The sequence below is a fragment of the Seriola dumerili genome, unplaced genomic scaffold (assembly GCF_002260705.1).
Source record: "Seriola dumerili isolate Sdu_G_001 unplaced genomic scaffold, Sdu_1.0 BDQW01000409.1, whole genome shotgun sequence".
Taxonomy (NCBI): Eukaryota; Metazoa; Chordata; class Actinopteri; order Carangiformes; family Carangidae; genus Seriola; species Seriola dumerili.
In genome coordinates, this window is record NW_019174664.1 from 1,457,257 (window position 1) to 1,475,486 (window position 18,230).

Consider the following 18,230-nt stretch of genomic DNA (forward strand, 5'->3'; position numbering starts at 1 on the left):
AATAAATGACGTGAAATATAACTTTAAAATAAATAAATAAAGCAACTGTGGCTGCATGATTACACAAGCTACTGGCTCTTGGTGTGGTTTAAGGATACGTCTGTCTTTACGCCCGCGGTGGCAGACATCATCATCTCAGGTCATGAGCAGCCATTGACCTTCCCACTTGTTGAGGGGCAGTGGGGAGGCTGTGGGCCAATTAAACAAGAGCGGACAGTCCGCTTCTACCGGTCACAGAGTGTCGGACAATCGCAGTTTAATGAAAATGAATGTGGAGACAGGTGGGGGTTGCTGCTAATGAGGGATGCAGACAGGGGAAACTGCAGGGGAAAGTGTTGGCAGTGATGTGGGGGGAAGGGGCTGTGAGGCAGTGCTAAAAAAGACCCCAAACAAAATGTGTTTTGATGGAGGGCCCCTTTTTGTCCTGTCATGGCCTCTTTGGCCCGCTTTCATCACAGTCAGTGGAGGGAAGCAAATGGGGCATAATAAGAGCCTAACGATCAAGCGCAGAGTGTGAAATTAGAAGAAACGTCTTCATTTTCACAGCTTTTTTTCCCCTGGCTCTTTATACTGGGAGTGCTGTAAAATGGTGGTCATGTGTTTTAAATGCAGAAGGTGGAGGTAACGCTGGTGGTGGATGTCAAGATGGATTAGCTGGAGGGGATGAGCTGCCCTCAGATGATGGAAACAAAAACTCCAGCTTATTCTTATGAGATCCTGTTACGTTTGGCAAAATGTTGTTTTTCTGGTTCCCTGAGTGTGGAAGTCAACTGCCATAGGGGCTAAGTGCATTGACTGGTGCTTTAATGGAACATAAAATAAATAGATGTTTAAGACCTGAATGATCAAAGACATTTTCCCTCATAACCAAAGGCATAACAAACATTATCAAGAGCTCATTTGCATTTGTGAAATATTTTCTCAACATTTATAAGACGCAGGACTATAAGACTTCAAGGTAAACAACAACAACAAGCAAAGGATTTTTCATGGTACACTGGATGTGTTTCCTTCCTCTGAGAAACACCACTCACAAAAAAAAAAAAAAAAAAAAAAAAAAAACCATACCCTTTACGATGAAAAAGCAACAGTGTGAAGCAGAACGCACGGCTGGCTCCGAACAAAAGCACGCTGTTTTATGTTTTAATTGCTCTCGTCTGGGTCCTGAATCTAATAACTCTGGGTCGAAACAGTGTTGGTAAATAACTTTCAGTGTTTGCTTTAACCTGCTGGGTGTTGCCTATCCATTATTCCACGCTGACTAAAGCAAACACTAGGAATCCTGCATGTGATATTTGATGCTTCAAGTATAGAAAGTCGTTTCTCAATGAGCCGTCAACAGACCTGTAGTGATTCTGTCGTATTAGCAAACATGAGTATTGAATGAATGATACTAAGAGGTCAGTGTTAAAATGTTAAAACAACAAATAAGTATCAAAGAAATGAGTATTAAAGAACAGCATGCTGTACAGCGCACATCTGCTGTTTGGATGAAGCACATTAGAGTTGCTGCCCTTGTTCTATTTTCACACCATCTCTGCTTTGTTAATAAAACTGCTTTCACACATCAGCCTCTGGGTTCACCCACCGGTAAAGCCATGGATCCTGTAATTCATATAACGCTAGAGCAGCGGTATTGAGAGACAAATGCCCGGCACAGAAAACCCGTCTGAAGTGAATCTACAGTAGACTGCGGAGGTTAGACTGTGGCAGGGCTGGTAGAGAGACTACTACGTGTCAGCTGCTCCTCTCCTCCTCCTCCTCCTCCTCTGGAGTTATGAGGTGTTACAGTTCAGTGACATTCGCCGAGAACGAGGCTGAGAATCAATATCTCCTCTTGCCACTCGAGGAGAGAGAGAGAGAGAGAGAGAAAAGTTCAGCTGACCTGCAATCCATACGTCTCCGTGACAGTGGGTCTCTGCTTTATCTGTAGAGCCGAGCGGAACGCACTGTCAGGGCTGAATTATAGACTGGGAGTTACCCCTACAGCTGAGACCGTTCAACAAAGAGAGCTCTTTGCTTCTTCATTCACCGATCCAAACGATAACATTAGTCCAGGGTCTCGTATCTCTTTGGACTTCTTTGTAGCTGCTAATTAACCAAACTCCTCTGTAAGCACGCATTATGCAGGAGCTACTGTACACTATACAGCCCTTTTATATTTACATTTACCTGACATTTTAATCCAAATGAGTTGAGCGAGTACAGAGGGGTTCAGTGTGGTGCTCAAGGACAAATACATCAGGTGTATGGACCGAATATAATCACAGTTATAGCCTTAAAGGGATTAACAACAGCCACATTGACTCAAAAGATAAAACCAACGACTTCCAACTGTTAATCCTAAATGAAAAACAGAGGGAGGAACTTTGAAAATGGCCTCATGTTGAAGGATATCCACTCAGGGAAGCATCAGCCAACAGTCCGCACAGAGACTCATGGTTGTTGATGTGTCACCGGTTATATTGCTCTGTTATATTGCCATGCTCTTATGCATTCACGCTGTGAGCAACACGATCATGTTGTCAGAATTCTCCATTTCCTGCACATCTGTGTGCAACAAGGAAAAAGCTCAGCCAGCGCACAGACGAGTCAACAAGTTTGTTGGCTGCAACAAGTTGACCGCAGCAACACTCCTCATGGACACCAGTTGTCAACAACCAGTCAGAATCGTGATGAATAGATGTGTCTGGCAAACGCAAAGTGGAGGAGTTATTGATGGTCATTACAGTCATTCAAAGCTGTTTGAAGGGCTGTAAAACTGTTATTGGAAGACTGAAGGAAGAGTCAACCCCAAAACAAAGGACTGCATCTATTACAGCACCCATCACTGAGGCCAACTATGATTTAAGATGTCATTTTATAGCTTTTATACATGATTACCGCCTTTTCATTGAGCAAAAGAAGCCTACTTCATGATAGACAATGAAAGTGCAGCATTAAATACAACTTCCATACATTACACATAAAGACAGAGGTGCACAAGAGCCTGTTCTTCAACCTACAGCTGGTCAGAATAAAGCGGCACATCAGTCAAGTCGCGGTGTGAACGCACTGTCAGCGCAAACTGAGATTTAACAGTTTCATTGTTTTGACATAACACGAGCTGTGTATTTTGTCACATCTTGTCATTACAGTGTTTGAATTAACCTGAACTAGCTTCACGATCCGCAGCCACGCTACACATGAGCGCTCTATCACTGACAGAAGTAAATAAATTATTCACACAAAAGCACGGGAGAGAGAGAGAGAGAGAGATCCAGCGGAAAACTACCGGGGCACAGTCGCCCCATTTGCAGTTGTGGGAAATCTGTCAGAGCAGGAGTGCCTTCCCTAGAGGGACAGAGGACAAATGACACCCACTCTCTGCATTCAATTACGACGAGAGAGGCCATGGGAGCCAAATCCTGCAGGAGACCGGGCTTCATACAGTGGAGAGGCTCACACACACACAGACTTAAGTAGAACTGTCTGCTGCAGTCAACTCCAATTACCACTGTCCACTACTAATGCACAACATGTGAAACTAGAAGAACAATTCCAATCTTTTTTTTACCCCAAATTCCACAAGGTTACATGTGGATTTTGTTTGCATTTTTTTTTTTTTTTTTTTTTTGCATAATTCCCAAAAACATAATTTCACAGACACTAATTGTGAATCACAGCAAATTAGCGGTCACTTTAAATTCCTGTGAGCCCATACAATGAAATAAGTTCAGCAAATTACTTTTAAAGAAAAAGAAGGCTACGTGAAAAAAAGTATGCCATGTTGGTCTGCCACACATGCCCACAATTATATGTAAACAACCTCAATCTTATTCCAAAGGAATTCTAATACAATACGCAGCATCTTTCATGAATCATAAGGAACTGATTTGTTTCACAAACATCTTTGCAACATGCGCTGCATACTGCCTTCCTGCAAAACTCTGCTGCGGTGTGTCCCCAAGTGACACTAGATATATCCTGGTACAGCGCATTATGACACATCCATAATGATAACCTAACACACACACACACACACACACACACACACACACACACACACACACACACACACCACCTCATTATGTTCTCCGCCTATGCAGGAGACCTCAGTTTCCCTTCCACAGTAGCTCTGTGTGCTTCCTGCAGCCAGAAGTCTGTTTCTAAATGGCGGTTGCTGTCAGAGCTTCTTCGTAGCAGGGAGCGGGGTCAGGATATCTGACCTGATGTTAGCACGTCTCTCAGCTCCACTTGAGGAGAAAACATTGACCGCTCAACCCTGCTCTGCTAGCACGGTTGTACATTATCTCCATGTCACATAGCGATTCTGTGCAATGCAAGTTAGAATCAGAAGAAACGAGCATCGGTCGTAGTTTCGTTTTCAGTGTTTCAGCCGGGAAATATATGAAAAGGCAAAATGTAAAGTTGTTGTTAAACTGTGTCAGATATTTTGATTATTGTGTGCTCTGTGTGTATGTGCGCACAACATATGATAGTCAGTTTGCGTCTGTGGGTGGAGTGACGTAGACGAGACGTGTGTTTTCTTGCCAGAATCTCACAACATTAGTCAAAAGTCAGTAAACTTCCTGAAGTGCCGCGGGACATTCTCTGGTTTGGTAAATATTGCACTAGTTCTGAATGTTTTCCGAATCACTGTGAAGAATAATGAAGATGTCTTGCTTGTCTGGCTCAGGGACAACATAGGTTTGGCTGTCACTTTACATAATTAAAAAGGAGGAACTGCCAAGCTATACACGGAGAGGGTTATAAAACTTGGTTTACACGAACTGAAGTGTGATATTGTTCACTTTCAAAAACCTACTGGAGGAAGTAGATTTTACAGCTGCATTTGGGGGAATTTCTTATACTAATAATTTGAGAGGCATTATTCAAATATCCTGTAAAATTAAAGAGAGGAATAACACCAACTGCCATAACATTTTTGACTTAATATCACACTGTTACTTGTTTGCGTTTCCATTGTGTCGCAAAGTATCACATGTCAAGTTAGGATATATTTCATGAAGCCATACAGAGTAGTGAAAGCCAACTGCTGGTGCGGCGCTCTGCTGGATGTTACTGATCCACCAGCTAAGCCCATGAAGCCATGCATATATGTGTGTAAGACAATAGCTTCTGTAAAGCACCTCTTGCTGTTATACTGAGCGGGACTGCGAGCTCCGTTTCCACACCTGTTGCCCTGGGCCATAAGGGACAAGCTATCTTCATCGCTCTCACTCTTCACTTTCCAGCGGACTGTGCTCTTGACAAGCTCAGCCATACCATCATAAAACTTCAGTGCCCACGCTGATAAGGCCAACCTATACCTGACTAAACCCAGGGGCTTAGGGACTTGTTCGCATTTCACTGCACTCCAAGAGAGGGATACATCATAACTGCATGAGGAGGTCTTTCAGAAAGGAGCATGGAATTTTTTGAAGTCCAAAGCAGAAAATAAGAGTGCACACTCAAAAGTCGTCATAGATAATCCCTTCAGGAAGACTGAATGTAGAGATATTTGATTTGGAAGAGAAAACTACCACAGAATCAGACAGTAAACCACATGTTACTGGAACAGAGATGATTCTTGAAGAGCTTAGCGGTCTTTATTTTGATGTTTGGACCCTAATTTCACCTCACGTTGGCCAGCGCGGGCGTTTTTACAACACAAGCTAGTTTGCACCAGTGATTTTTTTTTCAACTTCCAAGTCTGAAGTTTCCACTTAGTATTAAAGCGGATTATGAAACATGGGTTGAGTGAATGTTTTGCTGAATCAAACATTTTGCAAAGATGAAAGGAAGATGTGATGTAAACTGTCTTTGGAGTCGATATGTGTGTGCGTAAGCTCGGTCTGTGTAGATTGGATCCAGAGCTGGCGAGAGAGGAGGAAACCAGGCGTCTTTTTGCTTTGGTATTGATTGTAGGAATTAGCAGGGAGGAGACCACGTGCCCTCAGGTTGGGAGGGATGAAGTTGTCCTAAATTATTGCTGAACAACTTTGAAGTTGTATCATGGAACTGTTAAAGGCCAGCTCTCTATGCTGCCATTTTTTTTCCCTTCATTTTTTAGTGCAACAAGACACAGCATGATAGAGTATAATTCAAACCATCTTTAATACAAACCACAGAAGCATAAATAATTGAATAAAATCGGCAGTGGTTTTTTGAAATGCACCAGCAAATAAGTCTACAACATTTTTTCTCTCTTTTGGACCCGGGGTAAGAAGTCTAAATCTTATGGTGGGGAAAGAAGTGAAGGAGACTGAGCCTCTGGTTTTGGCTGGCTTTAAGTGGGCCTGGCTTGCATGTGGTTAGCAGCAACCAGTGCCCTGGCAAACAATGTGGAAATACTGTGCATCAAACACCAACAGGGCCCGTATAACACATTGCTTCTAGCCTGGCCCATGAACACACATATTTAGCTTTAAGTATGTATGATTGTTCATTCATATAGTGCTTGTCATGAATCAGAAAGTTCAGATCAGGCTAAAATGTACAAAACCTGGATCATTTATGGAAGAATAACTGAAAGGAAAGGAGTTAAAATGTTTGAGTGTGCTGTAGAACTACGGTAATATTCAAAAAGAAAATGCAGTAGTATCTGCTCCTCAAATTCAAAGTTTTCCTCTTCAAACATCTACAAAGGTGGAGTTTATAGGGCAAATATCATAATATAATAATACAGAACAATAATAACACTGTTACATTCAAATTCTTTCTATTTAACTGTGCAGTTTTTTTTTCCCCCAGGTTTTTGGGGAAATGATTTAGCTCACTCTGGGGGGCAGGCGGGCTCATTCATTGATCTCTGACCTTAGAGTGAGAAACTGAAACACTGGCCAACAGTAGAACCAACAGAAATAAAGTTATTAAGGGCGGCTGAGCAAATTTACACATTAGCTGCTCTTTTAACAAAGAAGAGGGTGGCCGAACACCTCTCCTTTGTCACAACGAAAATGCCCTCAAATGACTTGCAATTATATTATTACTTAAATAATAACTTAATTAAAGCTTTTATTATCAGAAGCAGAGCTGAAATTGGAGCATGTCACTTACGCTGTTGTCGCTCGACCCTGACACGGGGTAAACGGTCCAGCCCAGCTCCGCCGTGGCTGTGGTGGAGTCCATGAGTGTCTCTGTGGAGAGAATTAAAGACAGACGGCGGTCAGATCATCTCCTCACTTCATGCTGGAACACACTCGTGTGTTAGAAATGTTTTGAGAGGCAGAATACAAGTTTACTCTTAAAAAAAAAAAAAAAACAAAAAAAAAAAACAAAGTCAGAAAATAGTGAAACCAACATTAAACAAGTGAAAAGTAATAAAGAAACCAAAAAATAAATAGTGCATTTTTTCTTAACAAATGTTTTGAGAGGCAGAATATGAGCAGAAGGGCACACATGTTTCTGAATATTGTAAAAGAGCTTGTTTAAAGACAATTTGTACATACAGGCGTCACAGCTTATGGTGTTGTAATTAAGTAATCTTAACACTTAAGATTATCTACATGGTCATCATGGTGTGTAACTGGTTAACTGGTCAGTGGACCAGCAGAAAATAAATCAGCAACAAGTCTGACAACCAGTGAATCAGTGACTGATTTATTTTGATGTAAAACTTGTGGTTCAATGTGAGAATTTGCTGCTTTTTATGTTGTTTCATACCATTTTAAATTCACATCTGAGAACTTTGATGAAATTCTTCACTACTTCACAAACGACTCTAGATCATAAAAAATAATTGACAAAGTAATCAATGCTGAAAATAAACATTATCCGCAGGCCTGCTATTAAGGTCCACATTGATACAACACATACGTTAAAAAGGTACAAAGTTTGATTGCTAGTAGTTTGACAACAGGTCAGACACATCCTGGTCAGCAGAACTAAGCCATCACTCAGATGACTCTGTGTGGAAAACAACAGGCTGCAAAAGCAAATCTCCATGGACCAGAGAAGGGGCCACCCGACATGCCACGGAAAGAAACACCTCTGGTAATTGGGGTCAAAGACAATGTGCCTCTTGTCAGTCATGAGGTCCTCAGTGGCACACACCACGCCAGCCTGACCCAACTGTCTGTCACACGCTTACTGAACCACTCGTGGCGTCACCTTCTTTCCCTCTTTTTCTGTACCCTCTGCACCCATGCCCTCGCGCCCTCTTTTCCATCCCTGACAGGTCTAATGAATTTCTCCTGCTGATTGGGCCTGCATCACTCTTGTGCTGCCGTGTTGAGCTGCAGCAGATGGAGAGAGCATTCATCAGGTTCGAGGCGTCAGCTGCAACCCCAAAATGCCACAGAGGGATTTAGAAGACCCCCTCCCCTCTCTCTCGACAAACACGGCTCCTAAGCTTAGCATAAGTCACAGCCAGCGATTGTAATACAGGTCTGGTGAACAACTGCATACTGCGGTGGCTGCTCATTAATATTGTGATATGAGCTGATTGAATTGGTGCTATTAGTGTGGGTTACTTGAAAGTGGATCCTAGTGAAGAAATAGAACAGAGCCCATGAAATCAGATAACATGTAAATGTTCTTAGCAAAAGGTAATGAGTGGAGGAAATCAAAGACAGAGGATCTGGCCTTACATCTCGCTGGATTTTATTCAGTGCTCGCCTCGTGTTCAGCTCTGCACCAGGTTGCAGGATATTTCACAGACTTCCAGTTGTTTCATAACCCTGGATTTCCTCTGATTTATATTCCAGCGAAAGCCACAGCTTTTAATTAACAGGCTCCACACGCATTGCTTTATTTCAAGGCCTTCTGCTGACTTTCTGCATCTCGCCCTGCACTCGCAAGGCATAATACTAGATTCCACATCCTATTCAGTTATCACAAAGCCCAAATCGTATAATTAGGCAGATGAGACTGCAATTGAGCAGCTATTGATAACCTTGTGTATGACTCAGAGCCGAGCAGCCTACATGGGTGTTAGGCAGTGAAATGGTAATTATCCCCCATAATGATAACGATAATTAGTGGAGGAGTACAGTGAGAATAATGAACCCCCTCTGTGGTGGTTTAGGGAGTGTTGTGGGGGAACAGGGAGTGAATTTCCCCAGGAATGTTAACACAGACTGGGTGACTCCCCCCCCCCCCATTCCTCCTCTTTATCTTTTTCTGTCTGTAGGCACATGTATCCTCCCTCTTTCTCCTCCTATCCACCACTTGCTCCTTTCTCTCAATAATTCTCCCCCTCCACCGTTTCTCCTGTCCCGCTCCTTCTCTTCCTTCTCCCTTCTCCCTCTCTTTCAGGCTCTGTTCCTCTCCTGCTATCAATGGCCCACACGCTGGACAAGTAGTATACCTCACCATGAAAGACTGATCACTTTTCTTCCTCCTGCTGTCTACACTTCAGTCCTGGCAGCCACACCGATTCATTACCTCCCGCGGAGCAGAGCAGCACATAGCTCACCACTGTCAGCCACTGCCTCGTTCTCAGTGTGAACCCCCAGTCGTGGCGGAGCACGGCTGCACAGCAAGACCCATTGGCTATTAATCAGGAGCAGGACAGGATGCAGAGGTTCTCGTCCGGATCCGACCGCAGGAATCACTTCTTTTTGTTTTCTTTCTTGCTTGTTTATGATGTGAGCATTTGGATTTTTCCCGCTCATGGGACAGGTGGTGATCTCCTCTGAGAAAAAGGTTTGAGTGTCCAAACAAGCTGCCCCGCTGCTCACATCTAGTGTCAACACTACAATCAACACCATGTGAAAAAAAAAAAAGGAGGTGCAGGCCCGAGAGAACTGTCGACAGACCAATACTTACAAAAAACAGATCTCAGAAAAGCAAACACTCTTAAGGCACTCTTAGCCAGAGGGAGAAGAGTTAAATTAAAACCCTTTAATAGGTCAGGTGATATAGTGCTTTAAAGGCACGGACCTCACAGGATCTCCATCAGGGCAGAAACAGCAAAAACAGATTTATTACACCTGGTCCTTTTTTTTTTTTTTTTTTTTTTTTTTACAGACAATACACCAGTAGTTAATGTAGATTACCAGGTGTAATCACTCTGTCAACCATATCAATTAAGGAGGATTAATCAACGTGTATCAATTTCTAGCTTTTGCAACTTGAAGAGAACCTGAAGGTGGATTTAAGTGCATGTAACTGATTTAGGACACCACATTATTTTCAGTGTTGAATAAAAAAATGATTTCGTATTGCACAAAATGTTGGAAATCCTATCCTTTTTACTCACACAGACGAACATAATCAGCAGCTTCTTCGCATTTTCTCCCATTTTTTTTATCTTATGAGCTGCGTTCAACGCAGGACAATCTTGCCACTGCTACACTGTTTAATATTTATAATGATTTAGTAAAAAAAAAAAGATTTTTAATGAATGCAGTTTTCTCACGCTCATACAGTGCATTATGTGTGTGATGCTGTGCAGCCCTGTTTGTAGTGTAATGGATTTTCACACCATCAGCATGTGATGTTCAGGAGGACACATCAAGTGCTCTAAGATCTGATGACAAATTGCTGTCTCTCTCTTTCCCACTTACAGCGGTAAGTGTCTTTGCATTATTCGCGTGGCAATGGAGAGTGATGCATAAAAGTGTTTTCAGTGTTTAACTGAGCTCATGGGAAAATGACCTCTACAGTGGCAGTCAAAGTCAGACGCAGTACGTCACTGACTGCACAGGCAAAGAAACGTTTTTAATTATGAAACATTTACGTGCAAAGCTTAATTTTTTTTTTTTTTGATAATTATAGAGAATATTAACAATATGACAGTAAATAATTAAAGCCTGGATGTCTTTTCTTTCTTTTTTCTTTTTTTAAACTTGATACCCTCCACTGTGGAGGGGGCTATGAATATGCAATGAGGTCTAGGAGTCTAAGAAAAGCCTGCTAGGCTGAGAGTGCTTCCTCCAACACTTCCTGAGACTAAGGAGAGAGTTTAGTGCTGATCTGAGAGAGAGCTCTCCAGTGAGAGACTGTCTGAAGTGACAGGCGGGGAGGGGGGGGGTGTCTTGATACTACAACAACACTCTTCCTCTCTAAGAGGGGTCAATGCTGCATCTCAGCTTTCTAAAGAAAGGCAACAGCATTTTCAATGAGGGATACAAAGGAGAGCTGTTCACAGAAAAGACAGTAGAGCTCAAAAAACCACAGCCAGTAAGAAAATATACATCTTCTACATGCAAATACAAAGACTTCAGACTCCAAGTTATCTACAAGCCATTGTGTTCCAGCATTAATAAATGAGAGCCTGAGAGGATATTGAGGGTATCTCTACACAACATTACCATGCTGTGTATTCACATCATTCACTGTATGTAAAAAGTATCCGCTTACTCTCTCTGCACCCGGCAGCATTTTCTCTTGGATATTTTATTTCTTTTTTTTTCTGCCAGCCTGTTTCTCAACATTTGCAGTTGGTTTATGACGGTGTCTGACCGTTACTTTGTCAAAAGGGCAAGGGAATCAGGATTTGACAGATAGATGGCCAATTAGATAGAGCCAACAGACAGATTTCTGCAGTCTGAGTGATGGATAGAAACTTTCTCTACTTCCATGAGCAATACCTCCACTCCACCACACCTTCCAGCTCTACACCTTTCTCCCCAGGCAGAGAGCACAACAAGTGCAGCTTTTCCAATCAAATTGACATTTCTTGTCTTTTTATCGCAAGCACACACATGCTGATATGTTGTCGAGCGTAATTATATTGTTAAATAGCAGACTTGAGATATTTCTCCTATGCTCCCCCTTATTCTCGGCGTGAAGAACCCAATTTGACAAATTGCTTTGCAACTTATTGCATCACCGTTGAGGAAGAATTGTGCATATAAATGACTTTGACGTGGTGGTTCAAACCAGAATCAAAGAGAATATACCAATTTTCTAACAAAGTAGCCTATATTTAGGGCCTACAGTTTAATGAGGGTATTTTGAAGAAGCAATTGACCTCCAAAACAGCGTGAAGCAGCTTGGAGGCATGACTTCTTTTTATCTTTCTCGCCAGCGGAACTGTAGCCTCTCCTGTCTACGGAACAAATCCCCCAACGTTCAATTTAACATCGACATAAACCACATATGGTGCTCTCCATTGCTTTCATAATGTCAGCTAGCAGGGCTAAAAAGCAACTAAACATTCTCCCCATAAAAGCCATGCTGTGTAAAGTTCAGTTTAACCACTGCTGAAGGGTGCATGTGCATTTACTTTTATTTCACTAAACACCTGAAACCACAGTGTTTGATTGCAAATGTGGGAAGATTGTGGTATGCACTACAGTTGCAGAGCAACATGAGCAAGCTGTCCATTGTGCTAAAAACAGAACCCTATACTGTACAGTGGACCTAGCACGGAAATCTGCCCAGATTAAGGGGCAAAGCAATGATATACCCCTGAGGGAGCCGGTGCGAGTGCGGAGACATGATTCATAGGTTTAATGATGGACAGGGCTACTGTATGGCCTGTTGGAAAGAATAACAGTCTGTTTCATTTAGAGCTAAGAAGTGGATGGAGCCCCTGGTCCAGAACAGCTCAGCTCAACTTATCTGTCAGCACAAGCTGGGCCCATTAAGGTACAGTAGAGCTCCCACCACTGTCACATAACAGTATATCCCTGTGTGTTAAATGAATTCTTAATCCCACTTTTACAATGAAACAGGGGCTTTGTGGACCATGTGGCATTGGCCCAAACCCCAGAAACACAGCTTTTTTTTCTCTTCAATTTCAAGACTCATAGGCAGACTGGCACGCAGCCCTGGGTATCCAGGGAGCTATCCGGTGTGTCATTGGTGAGACATCACTCTGTCAGGGAGATTTACGTGGTGTGGAGGTTATTGTTGGGTCCTGAAAAGACAGGTTTGGAGTTGGGATGATGATGTAGGTGTTTTCAGGGGGAACGATGAGGTAGGGCTCAAAGTTCAGCCCCACCTCATCAAGGCTGCAGAGTGGCGTGTTTTCCGAAGGCAAGGAGAGATGAGGGGGGAAGCTGGGTAGTTGATTTTGGCAGAGGACGGTGCAGTCTGACATATGGTACCACACACACAAACATGAACGCACAGAAAGTAGAGCACTCTCAGAGAGCACTAACTGTTGACAGAATGATACAGCATGGCGTTCCCAGGGGCCTCAAGCAGGATGTACAACAGTAATCCCTACACAGCCGAGCTGTGTTATCAGTCAGTGTAACTTAACTTGTCAGCAAGGCCAAGGGGCAATCGCCAAAAACAAATATAAGAGAAACAAAAACTGCCTTTTGACATATGACTGAAAAGCTGTCAGGACCGTAAGAGCTTTTAACTATGTATCCGGGGATTTTTTTTTATTTTTTTGATGAATTAAAACAGTCTCATCTGTTCTTTGGAACATTCAATACCCAGGTGCTGTATTGGCTGCTGCATCTTCAACCCTGTGCTGTCTTTTAATCTAAGAACAGACCTTTATATATTTCTCACAGCAGATATTCTTTGTGAATGCTGGTGTAGCATAGGCACCTACAGAGAGTGCTGCATTGTGGGTTTTTTTTACAGCCTTAATGTTGCTGGGCTGGCGAGTTTCTTCATGTCCGTTTATAATGTGTCTTTCATAGTGAGTCAGTCCTATTAGTCAAGCCTGTAATTATTCTCCATCTTCAAAAAGTCTAAAAACCTGTTTTGGAAAAGTTAGGGAGCATCTTATATTTAAAGTGAGATTCCAAAAGGTACTCTCTCTGTAAGAGCTCTGTAAAATATTACAACACTATTCAGGCCACAAGCTAGCAGAAACAGTTTTTTCAACAATCCACTATTCCATAGATGAGATGTTTTTTCAGTAACTGTCACTGTCTTATCTCACCGCGAATTACAACACACCATTGTCACGCCAATCATTTCAAAGTATCGCTTTTCTTTCCATGCATTGAGATGTGTTTTAGCTATTAGCCACACCTGTAGGTGTATCATTAGTGTAGTTTCTCCATTAAAATGCAGTTAGTTCAGAGTGACACCATATTTCATGGCAGAGACACATCAGTCTGAGCAATAAATTGTGTGAGTGGGAACAGTCACCTGGCCAATCATAAGCTGCGTGAAAGAAACCTGGCTAATAACACAGGCTGGAGGATTTATAAGTACGCTTTCCATATTTCCCAAATCCCTGACAACCCACCGAGACCTGTTTAACAGATCAGTACATTTTAAATTTTGCGGTGGAAAATTCTGTAAAAGTGGGTCCCACGTTTTTATAAGCAGCAGCTGAAGAAAAAATGCATATGATTCAAAAAGAAAAAAAAAGAAAAAAAAAAAGATCTGTACAAGTGACATTCATCTATTCATCCAATCATTTTAAGTGCTCTATGAGCACTGTAAAAATACCTGCAGCAAAGTTAGACAGCGGTGTACAAATCACTTTTCATCAAAGTGACAGCTTTTCAGATGCCGCTACTAATTGACTTGATAGAAATAATCATCTCATCCCTCCCACGCTTTGCCTACAAGCCATTAGTTAAAAGTAGATGATTAAAAAATGTACATAGCTCATGTAAGAGCATGAAGGAATCCTTTATTTCACGGATGTGTGGTCCCTGGCTTCACATGAGGGATTTCATTTTCTCCCTCTCTCTCTTTTCTATCTTTTTCATTTTCTTAGTCTCTTTCTCTCCCTCTCTCTGGTCCTTGATTAGGCTTGGTAATAACAGAGCAAGGGGCCCCTGTAGGAGCAGTACAGCCATGATATGCTTGTATTAGCCCAAAAGACTAGCTGTTCCCCCCAGCTTTTAAAATATACTCAACTGGAAGTGTGGGAGCAAAGGGACCCATTTCCCCGCCTAATTTGTCGTACATGAGATGATGTCTGTGGTAGTCAAGGGAGCAGCTATCTCCATGCCAACAGTTTTGATTGGCAGTTCTGGCAAATTGTGGGTTATAGGAGGAGGTGTGTGACACCACGTTAAAAATGTGAGGGAGATATGATGCATGTGATTTGGATTGGAATCTGATAGATACCTCCTTGCTGTTTTTCAGCACCCCAAGAGTTCAACTTTTGTTTGAAAAAGGAATGTGTAAATATGTGTTCACACATTTAGGCATCCCTTTTTATTGCCGCGGTCTGTCCTTGTTTGGCTGATTCACCCTCTGTTTGATATCTAGGCGAACTACATCCTCCCACGTAATGTGTGCCAAGGCAAGTCATTAAAGTCTGATAAACAAATCCATTTATGACCCTTTCTATATCCTTTTAGAGAGCCTCTCCTCCGCCTTTAAAACCTGCAGTAAATTCCTGTGCAGAGGCTCTGGGTCCTTATCATCTGAAGTTTGGTGATAGGGTTGAACTGTTGACCTGCAAGTGGTGCTGCCTCCTGGCAGAGCTGCGTTTAGATCGGAGACTAAAAAAAAACCTCATTGACCAACATGTCCACCAGTGTTTAAGTCAGACGGTGAATCCCTACATGTTCACTAATGGCAGCAAGGCCCTAAAATTGTAAATGTATAGGAAAAGGCTGAGTGTGATATATTGTATTTGAGATGCACGTAAGCCCTCACACTGGGAAAGAAATGTTATGCTATAAAGTATATTTGTCAATGTGGTTTCAATATTTTCCAAGAAAAATCACAAATATTATAACTGGAGATATTCACCACCACAAATACTCCAAATATACAGAGATTGTTTTGTTTTGTTTCTTATCCAGGGTTTGGTAAATGGTGAGTTGTGAATGTAGAAAGTTTTTATTCAAACATGCAGTGTGGACAGTAACAGCCAGCCTTCAAAGAGACATTCATGAAGCCCACTATGTGCAGACAAATCAGTGATCCAGTAAACTGGTCAAGTTGGACTCCAATGGAGAAACATTCAAAAAGAAAGAAACTTAAACAACGTTGTAGAGCTGTCCGCTTGACCAAGAATATTCACAAAATGAAAATGACAAGACAGCTCTTTCCACTTTCCTTCTTATGTTAATTACAGGCAAATATTCTCTTTCCATTACCAATCCAATAGCTCCAAAATCTTGTGTATCAAATAAAAGATAACCAATAACCTCTGAAAGAAAAAAATTAAATACAAAACTATATATTATCAATTATGTCATTTTCTGTTCAAATAGACCAATGATAGAGAAGGAATAAAATTCTGTGTTACCTACAATGACATCTGTGATATCAAACCATCACACTGAGAAAACATCTTTTGAGGTTTCTGTGTTTGACATAGTGGAGACGTCTTACAAATTTTTGCTAATTTAAGCCTTTAAAAGCTCAATGTTCAGTTACTCTTAAGCCCTTTTAAAGCTTGAATTTCAGTTGCTCTATTTGAGACATATCAACACTCTTGAGAGATTTTCCAACACCCTGCTGCCACAAATGACAACTGAAGACCGCAGCACGAGCTTGACAAATTAGTTTTGCATGTCATCATATATCAAACAAATCTGTCTCTCTTTTTTTTTTTTTTCCTCAGGTTTGGTTTCTGGGTCAAGTACAAGGGGAGAGAGTGAAAAGATCCTTCGTTGCGTTTAAAGATAAATGTGACTCATCTGGAGCTGTAAATGTTTCACAACGTCAAAACAAATGAGTAGTGGCTCCTTGCTTGCAAAACAGTTTATTTGTCTCCGGCTAAGTTATGATTACAAGCAGTCACAGATGCAAACAGGCAACCCTTGCTGTACTTGTGAAGAAATGTTTGTGCTGAAATAATCAGCTTTCAGAAAAATCAAGCTGTAATCAAATTTATAGCAATGCAAATGCGATGCAGTCGGGAAACTCAGCAAAAGTTTTAATTGTATCTTCAGTCATACATCAGGTTTCTCGTGCCTCTCTTTAAATGCTACTGAATGAACACAGACCGACTGCCTGTTGACCTTGCTCCACACACGCAGACGCATAGTCACATTCATGCTCTGACACATCCCTATTCATGCACATGTATGTATTGTTAACTGTGTGTATGCAGCGTTAACCTAACTAAGCTAAGTTTGCTTAGTTCTTTACTAGGTATTAACACATTACAGTAACTGCCACAGTCACAAGACTGTTTTCCCCAGAAATGAAAATAAGAACATACAGGATGGTATTTACCAGTGACTTTATTTTGGTGTTGAGATTAAATGGATGAAAAATAAAGAAGAATGTATGTGCACCAGTTCTGTCAACACCACAGACAGAGGAAGATTTAAAACATTCACTGGCTCGCTGTAACGTCTATGCGGATGTTTTGCGGCGTGTGTTGCTTGGATTGTGAAAATTAGAACTGGACTGTTGCACACACAGACAGAATTCCACATGTTCAAGCACATCTGCCATATGAACCGTCAGCAATTGTACTCTCACTATTACTGTCATCATGTGAGCAAAGAAGAACAACCCTGGAGTGCATTCTTTTCAATTAAAATGGCAAAACATTTGATTGGAAGTGTCTCCACAAAAAGTCTCACACCTAAATCAAATAAGTCCAAGTTGAGAAACTGACATAGCTAAATAAATCAAATTAGTCATTCAACCACAGCTGCCTATAAACCACTTTTTCTTCCCTCTGCTAATGACTAGTTTTCTCTTCGGTTTCCAGGTATAACACTTCCCTGTCTATTTGTCATGCTGAGGAATTTGAACAGCGTTATTGATGTGTGAGAGCATCACAGGGTCAAACTAGGGGAGCTGATCTCTTGCCAGTCGATACGGACTGTCTGCCAAGAAAGTCATCAGATATCAGAGTTGTTTCTGTCTGAGCAGATATCACAGCCTCTAAACCCTCCTTTCCCCACCTCACACACACACACACACACACACACACACACACACACACACACACACACACACACTCACCAGCACCATCCACCTCCCAGACCTCCTCCTAGTTAATCAATGGCGTGGTGTACTCATCCAGCATACTTTCTCACTTTCCCGTCGCTTGATGTTAGGGGCAGAATAATACTTAAGACAAGAGGCATTAAATTATGTATGCACATTAAAAAGCGATGAGGTAGGCATGGCGAAGGGAAGATGCTCTATGCGGTTGAGTTGCAGTGAAATAGTGTCGTTACGGATGATACAGTATTATCATCTGAAGAGAGGGAGGCTAGATGTAAGGGTGTAATAATGTGTATTTATGGGTATCTTTACCTGTGTTTTACGGCGCCTGCAGTCATGTAGGAATGGTAAAAGAGTGGTAATGATTTATTCTCACTTAACAGTACACCATAGACACCGTGTCTGGACTCCTCTTTTCCTAATTTATCTCCCCTTCTCTTCTCTCCCCAACCTGCCTCTCCCCTCAGCTTGTTCTTCCTTCTCTCTCTCTCTCTCTCCTGCCT

At 41.8% G+C, this 18,230-nt stretch overlaps 1 protein-coding gene across 1 annotated transcript in view; it reads right to left on the bottom strand.

Annotated features, from left to right (window-relative positions):
* The window catches only part of ephb2 (EPH receptor B2), a 150,515-nt gene that overhangs the window by 98,554 nt on the left and 33,731 nt on the right, over positions 1–18,230 (bottom strand). The window contains exon 2 of the mRNA XM_022761370.1: positions 7,042–7,121. Within this exon, the coding sequence (XP_022617091.1) occupies positions 7,042–7,121 (80 nt within the window). The remainder of the gene's footprint in view (positions 1–7,041; positions 7,122–18,230) is intronic.